The 11,139-nt window shown below is 38.9% G+C and overlaps 1 protein-coding gene across 1 annotated transcript; it reads right to left on the bottom strand.

The window, feature by feature from the left end:
- Positions 1-8,545: 8,545 nt before the first annotated feature.
- Positions 8,546-9,805, bottom strand: LOC120090613. Its single transcript, XM_039048332.1, has 3 exons — positions 9,545-9,805; positions 9,068-9,463; positions 8,546-8,734 (listed from the first exon to the last, which is right to left on the bottom strand). Exons 1-3 carry the CDS (start codon positions 9,803-9,805, stop codon positions 8,546-8,548), a joined length of 846 nt encoding a protein of 281 aa, XP_038904260.1.
- Positions 9,806-11,139: the final 1,334 nt, after the last annotated feature.

Here is an 11,139-nt window from a genome sequence, read left to right on the forward strand (position 1 = left end):
AGAAGTCAACATAAATATTAATGGCTACACGCTGTAAATCAATATATCCCGACATGGTTTGAGTATTCTATGAGCTCCGACTAAAAACATGTTTCAGTCAACTAAAATCATATTAACGCTTTGCCTTAGCTTCGGGGGCTTGGGGAGCCTGAGGACATGCCATCAGTTATAGCAAATCTCTCAGATCATCTATAATTACTAGTGTTTTGATACAAATTTGGTTTTTCCCATGTGAGATAGTTGTTACATCGTTTCAAGAAAACGATTTTTAGATAAAGCTAATAGTTGAGAAAACTAAAGAGTCTAGTTCATGCTGAAAAAGAAAAAATCCGAGTTGACACAGTTTTAAGTTTTAATATCTAAACTATTAAATCGATCCTGTTGTAGTATTTTACTATAACAGAATCCCGAGATTTAGTATGCTATAAGATGGGCGCTAAAATATATACACTAATTAAATAACCTATCCACGTAGATAGCGTTGGTTGCTCCCTTCTCACTGAATTCGTATATTTTTAGACTAATGGTTGCAAGGTATAGACGCGAATCGTATATTTTCAGAATTTTTAGTGAGAGAGAGTCCATATATGATGCTCAATCACGTCTTAGTTGAAGGAGCGTGTTACGACAGAGTGCATCAGTAGTATTTATTTTAGCCTTTTACGCATTGTTTGGGCAACTCACTAAGCACGAGCATTAGCGTGGGGTTACTAACATATAGCATGATCGACTTGTGCCGCTGATAATCGATACGAAGGCACGTCCGCCGAAATTATACCGTGCTTTTATTCTTATAACATTTTTATTATCCTCGATGCACGACTTTTGAGGTTTGTCTCTGAGTGGTAACTTTTTACTAAACACTTTGTGTCAAACGCATCGTAAAGTTCCCGTTCTATAAAGTTGGTGTTCCTAACGATAGTTGCTTATTTTAGGGAACGCCGCTTGCCATTTGTGCCAGAAAGGTCAGCGCACCAAGAATTCATTCGAATGGCGTACCTCGTGTCTCATCGCCTCTAAGTAAAGGCTACCACGGGAGATCAGATTGCTTTAAAGTGGATACGCAATATAGGCATCTATGGGAGGCATTGAGATAAAACGATTATGAGACGCAAGGACTTGGAGCGAGGGTTAGTTGAGTCCGCTTTCTGTGTAGACGATCACGGGGATTTGGCTAGCACGAGTGGTTGGAGAACGCGTTGCTTCACACTTTAGATGTTTCAATCATACTCATAGTTCAGCGGAGGCTGTTTTTTTTTGTAACCAGTTAATTACTCCCTGTTATAGGTTTGTCTTCGAGAGAGTAAATAGCATTAGCTTTAGTTTTGTGGCAATTTGAGGCACATTTTTTTATACCCGGTTTCATCAACATTTTTTATTGCTAATGGCAAAAGTGTTTGACATATACGTGGTAAAATCGGCGTAACCGTTAGCGTTGGGCTGCAATTGTATATTTCATGCTATCATTCATGTATGGATAGACATGTTATCGATAACATCTTAGTCATGGACAGAAAATTGATCGGGATGACAAAGCTATTTAGTGCAATGCATGGCATGAGAATAATAATAGAGAAGCTAATATTTGACACATGCAGTGAGCATAATTCATGCATTCATCCTTTTATTATAAATGTTACTAGTCTAAGGGTGAATAGGAACAATGCATGTTGTGCTTGTTATCATTGTTTTGTTGGGGCAATTTGTATAAGCTGTCCTATAAATAAATAGGGAAAGGAAGTAGGCATAACATAGAATAGGGGAACATGATGCCGATTAAGCATATTGTTGTTTGGGACGACCAATTTAGGATGTTTATTTAATCGTTTATGAATGCCTTTTGTCTTATGTGTCTCTACGCATTTCGTGTTATTGAGTCTTAATGGTTGTGTATATTTCTGTTAATATATCTATTCCTTGCTAATTAAACCTTTTGAGTGCACGTTTATAGACAATGATAATTTACAAACTAAATATCAATAAGAAAGAGTTGCATGGGCAGCACATATAGGTGAATCATCCAAAAGTTTTTTAAAAAGGGCTTTTTAAAATTGAATGGAGGGGAATAATAGGAGCACGTATTCCGGCTCAGTTCACACATGGTTCAAGGGAATGCGTTTCAGTAACCATTAGATTAATCTTATTTAAAACGATCGTTATTAATCAGGCATTTAAATTGATTAGCATAAAAAGATTAAAATTTGTCTTTTAAGCACTTATCTATAAAGAGGGCTAAGGCATACGAATTGGGTCAGGCGCCTGTGTTATAAAATGTATAACTATACAGTGCATTTCGATTAGGTCTTAATGTTCCTTTAGAGCTGATTGACGCTGAGGGACTTAAAGGTCATTCTTGGTTTTCTCTAGCTGTAACTGTGTTTCTAGGACGGTGTAGGGTATAACAATAACTAAGTACTGGAATGAGGTGCGGCCGCCTGATATCGCCCGATTCGGCTACTTAAATATAAATCCCGAAGTCTATCATAGAGGTGATCTATTCACAGCGTGAGAAGTCCTGTGTGACACAGGATGGCTACTGTATAACTGGAATTTTTAACCCCTACGATGTCTAGTGATAACAAATATTTATTACCTACTCATACACGCTCACGATGGCATGGCTCATAAAACCGATTTAACCTAACTCAGACAACGACTCGACTTCCAGGTAGTAGGTGTTCTGTGAGTCGTCAAATTAAAAACCTTCGACCTTAGTCATCTTATCTAACTTTTTGCCAAGATCTTGTCGGGTGAGTTTTCTTGTAACTTCGGTTTTACAAGATATCGACCCTTTTTTTTTATGAAAAATGGGATTGCTCGATGGTTAACCCTAAGTGAGCAATATCTTTTTGTAATTATAGATTTTAAGAAGTCTAGTTATTTTATAACAATTATAAATAATTATAACAATTATAAACCCTAGAGCATTCATCTATAACATAATTCCTTCAAACAAAGATGCTTTAAATATAACACTTAATATTAAAACTAAGTATGCATAGTATATATTTTATAACACTTATAACATATACAAATCTCATGTCACATGCTTTTCCTATGGTGGGATTTTAAAACTATATGGCATACCATATGCATCACACATAATCAAACAACATCATACATCACATGTATAATAAGTAACCAACACTAAAGTTCGACCGATTTTGGCATTAAAAACAAATAAATAACTAATTTATTATAGAAATCAGCAATCAGCTTCCCGGAATCGGCTTCAAACACTTTGACCATCTTGGAACCGCTTAGAAACCACTCGAACCGACCTAAAACACCTAAAAACCAACGTGAAACCGGCAAAACAGCACCGATTCTGACACTGGCACGACTGTCCTGAGAACCAACGCGTTGGCGCAGCTTCAACAGTAGCGCGGGCGGGTCGCGGTCGAACGAAAATTCGCAGCGCGCAGCTGGTAGCGCGAGCAGGCAACGGCCGAACTGAGGTTGGCGCACGCAGCTGCTTTCGGGCGAAGAAATCGAGTTGGGTCGCAGAATGGGCCAGAGCCCTTATGTCGACAGCTAGCGGTGCGTGGGCTACCTCCAAACCGGTGGATCTCGGGCTGGCGGGTCGGTTTCGTCGGGTCTATTGGCTAAAACGGGTCCCTGGAAAGCAAAATCCCTTCAAAACAATTGAGCATAATTAAAGCAAATCCTGATGCCCATATTGAAAATGGAACATGAGACATACGAGGTGGGAATATAAGGAACTAATTTACACTTTCATTACTTCTAATTTAAAGGAAAATAGCATGCAAATCCCTAAATTATTATTAGAGTTTTTTTTTTAGAAAAATTACTTGTAAGCTCCCGAAACGCTTTCATTCTCCGACCTGAACACGAAGAACAGAACACTAGCCATGTCTCAAGCAACTTATATAGACAAAATGTTGTCTAGGTATAAGATGCAGAATTCCAAAAGAGGTATGTTACCTTACAGATATGGAATTCATTTGTCAAAGGATCAATGTCCTAAGACACCTCAAGAGGTTGAGGATATGAGACACATTCCCTATGCTTCTACAGTAAGGAGCCTGATGTATACAATGTTATGTATTAGACCTGATATATGCTACGTAGAAGGGATAGTCAGTAAGTATCAGTCCAATCCTGGATATGATCATTGGACTACCGTTAAAAATATCCTCAAGTATCTTAAGAGAACGAGGAACTAAATGCTCGTGTATGGTACTAAGGATTTGATCCTTACTGGATACACTGACTCTGATTTTCAAATCGATAAAGATGAAAGAAAATCTACATCGGGATCAGTGTTCATTCTGAATGGAGGAGTAGTAGTGTGGAGAAGTGTGAAGCAAAACTGTATTGCGGACTCCACAATGGAAGCTGAATACGTAGCTGCATGTGAAGTGGCAAAGGAAGCAGTATGGTTGAGGAAATTCTTGACAGATTTGGAAGTCGTTCCAAATATGCATCTACCTATCACCCTATATTATGATAATAGTGGTGCAGTTGCAAATTCAAGAGAACCAAGAAGCCACAAGTGCAGCAAGCATATTGAGCGTAAATACCATCTGATCCAAGAGATTGTATATCGTGGAGATGTTGTAGTAACCTAGATATCTTCTAAGAAAAACATTGTTGATCCTTTTACAAAGGCTCTCATGACTAAAGTGTTTGAAGGTCACCTACAGAGTCTAGGTCTACGAAGTTTGTAAACTAGGACAAGTGGGAGAACTTTTGGGTATATGCCCTAGTTTATTATATTCATATGTTTATTGTACTCATATGTTTCTCACTTAAATTCAACACTGTGATACTCCACTAGGAGTTTTAGTCCAAGTAGGAGTTTGTTGGATTTTATGTCCTAAAACTCGTAGTTTGTAAATTGATAAACATATTCTGTGTTTTTTTTTCAACAAAATTGTTATTGAAATTGTAATCTTGAATCCAATAAACTAAGGTCTTGAGGCTATTTAATGTAGTTTGAACTTTATATAGTAAATGTGGATCAAGTTCAAATATATAGCCAAAATGGTCTATAGTATATAAATAAGGTTGGGTGCCTTATTCTGGGGACACTATGGATGCGGCCCATTTTGTAGTTAGTACAAACGATGTGATCCTAAATTGTTCATGTGGAGACATGAAAGTGGGGGAAGCCTATGTAAAGAGTTTACATAAGATTGTACCATGAAATAGTCACTTTTTACATTCTAAATGCCGTTTTATGTATAAAACTAACTATTTCGTTAATAAATGACCCAGGTAACTTAATCTTAATCTTGAGCTAACTATGAAATCCTGTTCACTCAAAATTATCCTTAGATCTACATAGGTGAGGGCAGCTTATTATCGATGGCCTAATAAGCCTTCTATTTCAGGGGTAAGTTCAGTTGGATAGCTGGGAACATAGGGTGCAAGACGGAATTCACTCCTACCCATTATAGGGATAGTAGATAGGTTGTTCCCTTTAGTACTGAATCTAGGTTTTGAACAAGGGGCTTTACCCTCTCCTTGGCCCGAAAGGGGTTCGGTTTATAGGTTGGACCTTAAACCAATTGTTCATTAGAGGATCAGTGAAACTTAAGGAATAAGATGTAGTCTTGGGGGTAAAACAGTTTTTATGACCCAGCCGAGATTACAAACAACCTGTGAAGGATTAGCTTACTAATCATGGTTATATCATATGGACACAGATATATCTATAGTGAAGGGAGTGTAACTACGAGACTATAGTGGAATGACCGTGAGTTAACGAATGTGATTAGCTCCATCTAAAGAGTTTAGCCTCCTAATCTCTGATCGTTGGAGCCCATGATCTATAGGTCTATTAGGTTCCCCTACTAGCTCATATGAAATAAACTTAGAACAGTACGATAGAATAATTCGAATTATTCGAATTAGGTGAAGAGAGAGAAACCGACAAGTATATGTGATATAGTGGTCGATTTTTTAGTTTAGAGATACAGCTTTAATATTTAAATGTGATTTAAATATCAAGAATATGAATACGTTCATATTCCGAAGCTCGAAAATAATGGAAATGGTCAAAAAAGTGTAAAAAGTCAAAGAGTTGACTTTTGACTTTGAAAAGTCAAACTTTGACCGACGTTATACTCAAATGTGATTTAAATTTCGAGAAAATGAAATGCGGATTCATGCTCGGGAGGTCAAAATTAGTTAACACGGAAAAAATCATAAAAAGTCAAAATGTTGACTTTTTGGTCAAAGTTTGACTTTGGCAAAATGACTATTTTGCCCTTTGACTAAAGTTAGTGGGAAAATCTAAACTTTTGTTGGATAATTCCACTAACAAGATAGTGGGCTAGGTGTTGGCTTATAGTGGAGATATCAAGCCCACTTAGCTAGTGAATTTTGAGGTGTTGGGTTTTTATGAATTTGTTTCATGCAATTGTTACATGGCTTTTTTCTATAAATTTGGACTTTCAAATTGGATGAAAAATTTTTGCAATTTTTACAAAATTTAGTTTCTAAAATTAGGCTGAAAAAATAAAAACCCAACCCAAAAAATCCATCTCCTATTTCCATCTCTTTCTCTCTCTTGATTTCTTCATCCATCGGGCCCCACAATCCGGTTCTAAGTCCAAAGTATAGTAGGTCAACTCTAGTGGTTTTCCGGTTCATATTCGGGTGGAGATGAAAGCGTTTTGGGAGCTTCAAAGGTAATTTTTCCAAAAAAAATCCTAATTAATTAATTTATGGTTGCATTCTATTTTCCTTTTAATTAGAAGCAATTAGAGTGTAATTAGTTCCTTATTCCGCTGCGTATGTCTTATGTTCCATCACCAGCAAGATGTATTGTTGACCACAGAACAGAGGGAAAGGTCCCATAAAATCAATGCCTCATACATAAAATAATTCGACTTCAAGTTTATTGTTCAGAGGCATTACGTCCCATGAGGATATATTACCTGTGCGTTGACAAGGGTCGCAGTTGAAAGCATACTCCCTTGCGTCCTTGAAGAGGGTAAACCAGAAATATCCACTTTGGAGAATGTTTGCAACGGTTATTTGCCCTCCAAAATGACCGTCCGTAAGGAGAATCATGACACTCAGCTAGGATGCTTTGATTCTCTCCTTCTGGAAGGCACCGACGCATGACGGAGTCGGGACCTTATTTGTGAAGAAACGGTTCATCCCAAAAATAGAATTTGCTATCGTGAACAAGCCGTTTCTTTTGTTGAGAGTTGAAGTGCTCAGGGAATTGTTTGGTGGTCAAGTAATTAACAATGTCTGCATACCACGGTTCCCTATCTTCAACTTTGAATAATCCTTCATCAGGAAATGCATCTCTGATTTCATCTTCTTGGTATTGTATCTCCTGATTCTCTAATCTCGACAGGTGATCAGCCACCTGATTTCCAGTCCCCTTTCTGTCCTTGATGTCAATGTCGAATTCTTGTAAGAGCAGCACCCGTCTGATTAACCTTGGTTTTGCATCCTTCCTGCTTATCAAGAACTTAATGGCTGAGTGATCTGTGTAGATGGTTGCTGACGCACCAACTAGATAAGATCTAAATTTTTCAATTTCGAACATTACAGCCAACATTTCCTTCTTCGTAGTTGTGTAATGCTCCTGAGAGTCGTTTAAAGTCTTAGACGCATAGGAGATGGGGTGTATCAAGTTTCCTTTTTTCTACCCCAACATGGTTCCAACTGCAACGTCGCTTGCGTCACACATCAGAATGAAGGGTTGCATCTAGTTCGGTGCTATTAGTATTGGAGTTGTAGTTAATGCATACTTCAATGTTTCAAATGTGTCATGATAGTCGTCATTAAATACATATGGCCGGTTCGCTTCTAATAGTGCGATCAGAGGACGAGCAATCTGAGAAAACCCTTTTACGAACCTTCTGTAGAAGCCTGCATGTCCTAGAAAACTTCCTAATGCCTTTACATTTGATGGCAGAGGAAGTTTGACTATGACATCAACTTTGGCTTCATCAACTTCCATTCCGGCTTTAAACATATTATGGCCCAAAACAATACCTTCAGTCACCATAAAGTGACATTTTTCCCAATTTAAAACAAGATTCATTTCCTCGCATCGCAAGGACAACCTTTAGGTTGTCTAAGCAAGACTGAAATGAGTCTCCAAAAACTGAAAAGTCGTCCGTAAAAACTTCAACGGTCTGTTCAAGGAAGTCTGAGAAAATTGCCATCATGCATCTTTGGAACGTTCCTGGTGCGTTGCACAGTCCGAAAGGCATGCGTCTGAACGCGAATGTTCTAAATGGGCATGTGAACATCGTCTTCTCTTGACCTTTCGGGTCGATAAGAATTTGGTTGTAGCCAGAGTATCCATCTAGAAAATAATAGAATTCCTTTCCAACTAATCGATCAAGCATCTGGTCAATGAAGGGGAGAGGGAAGTGGCCCTTCTTGGTCGTCGCATTGAGTTTCCTATAATCCATGCAAATGCACCAGCCCATGACAGTCCTTAAAGGGATGAGTTCGTTGTTACTGTTGACTATCACTGTTGTGCCTCCCTTTTTAGGGACGATTGAACTGGACTTACCCAGCTGCTATCAGAGAAAGGATATATTACTCATGCGTCCAACCACTTAATGATCTCTTTCTTTACTACTTCTTCCATTATGGGATTTAGCCTATGCTGAGGCTCATATGATCTAGTCTTCCCCTCTTCTAGCCTAATTTTGTGCATGCAGTACGATGGGTTGATGCCACGAATGTCAACCAGCGTCCATCCTATTGCCCGTATCTGTTTTTGTAACATCTGCAAAAGAGAGCATTCATTAGGCTCAGAAAGATTAGCTGAAATAATTATAGGTAAAGTGTTATTTAATCCAAGAAAAGCATATTTAAGATTTTCAGGTAAAGGTTTCAATTCTAGTTCTGGTGGTTCCTCCAATGATGGATGCGCTGGCTTCATCTACCGCTCACTCAGACTTGGCAGCTTGAGTTTCTTCATAGTTTCGTCCAATGCAAGGACCTCACAAACTTAGTCCGCTTCTTCTTCAGGAAATTCCATTTTGTTAAGTTGACATTCTTCATTATCTGGAAATTTTAATGCGTTTAACACATTAAATTTCATTTCTTGGTTATCTACACGCATGGTCAGTTCTTCCTTGTGCACGTCTATTAGTACTTTCCCAGTGGCAAGCAAGGGGCATTCAAGAATGATTGGTACATCCATGTCTGCTTCATAATCAAGGATGATGAAATCCACTAGGAATATGAATTTTTCAACTTTCACCAGAACATCCTTAATCTTTCCTTTAGGATATGTGATCGTTCTATCAACGAGTTGAAGCATTACAGAAGTGGGTTGCGCTTCACCAATTCCTAATTTCTTGAAAATTGAGAGTGGCATGAGGTTGATGTTTGCTCCCAGATCACACAGTGCATGTCCTACATCTAGCCCTCCGATTGAGCACGAGACTATGAAGCTTCCCGGATCCTTCTGTTTCTTAGGTAATTTGTTGTTGACAAACGCATCACACTCCTACATTAAAGCAATTACTTCTATCTCACTGATTCTTCTCTTCTTCGTCAAAATATCCTTTAGAAATTTTATGTACTTTGCCATTTGTTCTAAGGCTTCTACAAGTGGGATATCAATATGCAGATTCCTCAGAAGTTCAAGAAAACTCTTAAATTGCTGCTCATAATTCTTCTTCAGTAAGCGTCTAGGAAATGGTGCTTTCAGCTGCACCGCAGGTTCTCCAACGCTAGACGTGCTTGGGTTCAAATGACTTGTGGATTCTGGCATCCATTCTTCTTGATCTTCCAATGCCTTCGGGCGTGTTGTGTGCTCAGTTGAAGGATTGTTGGTTCTTAGGTTCATGCTTCCTTCTACAAGAGGTCTGCCACTTCGTAATGTCACCGTATGACATTGCTCTTTTCCGTTGCTATTTATTGGTTTTCCGTATTGCTGGGCAAGACTCCTAGCGGCCAATTCTTCAACTCACTAGCGATTTACCGCACTTGTATATCCAAATTTCTAATGGATGACGCTTGGCTTTTTAGCAATGCGTCGTTCTGGGCGATATATTCCTTTAAGAGGTTTTCAAGCAGAGAAGCTAAACTTGACGCATGACTTCCTCTATTAAAGGATTATTGGTGCAGCTGTTGCGATGGCTGGAATCCAGGCGGCGGTCCTCTATCCAGGATTATAGGTGTTCGAGAATGGGTTGTTTTTAATAAAGCATATCGACTGCGGATTATGTGGGTAATCAGTGTAGGAATGAAGATCTCCACAGGCCACACAACTAACCATGGGTTGTACAAATATTTCCACCTGACTTACCTTTTGCGTGTTTGATGCGTTCCCTAGTGATGTAAAAGGTTTGTCATGGTAGCCACTTATGCAAAAAGCGTGGCTATTGCATTAAAATCAACAAAGTTCACACTCTGAGATCGTCTTCTCCTATCTACTCTTGCGTCATAAGTGTTATCTACCCATTCCATATTATGCTTAGCGATGCGGTCCAGTATTTCCTTAGCTTAGTTGTAAGATTTGTCCGTGATACCACCAGCTGCAGCTACATCAGCTACCATTTGAGATGCTCTGTTCAATCTGCCATAAAAGGTTTCCATCTGGACAGTTAAAGGTAGTCCATTGGGGCAATTCTTGGCCAGTCCTTTAAAGCGCTCCCATGCGGCACTCAAGGTTTCGAATTCTTCTTGCTCATAGTTCATTATTTCTCTTTTCCTCCTTGCATTTGTGGTAGGTGGGAAATATTTCTACATGAATTTCTCCACCAACTTTTCCCAAGTCATTATCTCCCTAGACTCCAAAGAACTCAATCATTGCTTTGCATCTTCGCGCAGAGAATATGGGAATAAAGATAGCCTGATAGCTTCTGGAGTTATCCCAGGAATCACAAACGAGTTGCACGTTTCCAGGAAACGTTTCATGTGGGCTTAAGGGTCTTCTCCACGAGCACCCCCAAACTGGCCAATTGTTTGAAGCATTTGTAACATCACAAATTTCATCTCAAATCGTGTCCCATCTGGCGTTGGATATATGATCCCTGGTGAGAAATCATACAACACAGGAGACGCATACTCCCACATGGGATGCATACTACTGTTTGACATTATGATAGGATTTTGAGTAGCGTGGGCTAGCTGTTGAGCTAAGTTATGATTTAATTTCTCGTTCGCCATTTGTTGTTG

This window comes from Benincasa hispida, chromosome 11 (genome assembly GCF_009727055.1).
Source record: "Benincasa hispida cultivar B227 chromosome 11, ASM972705v1, whole genome shotgun sequence".
Classification (NCBI taxonomy): domain Eukaryota; kingdom Viridiplantae; phylum Streptophyta; class Magnoliopsida; order Cucurbitales; family Cucurbitaceae; genus Benincasa; species Benincasa hispida.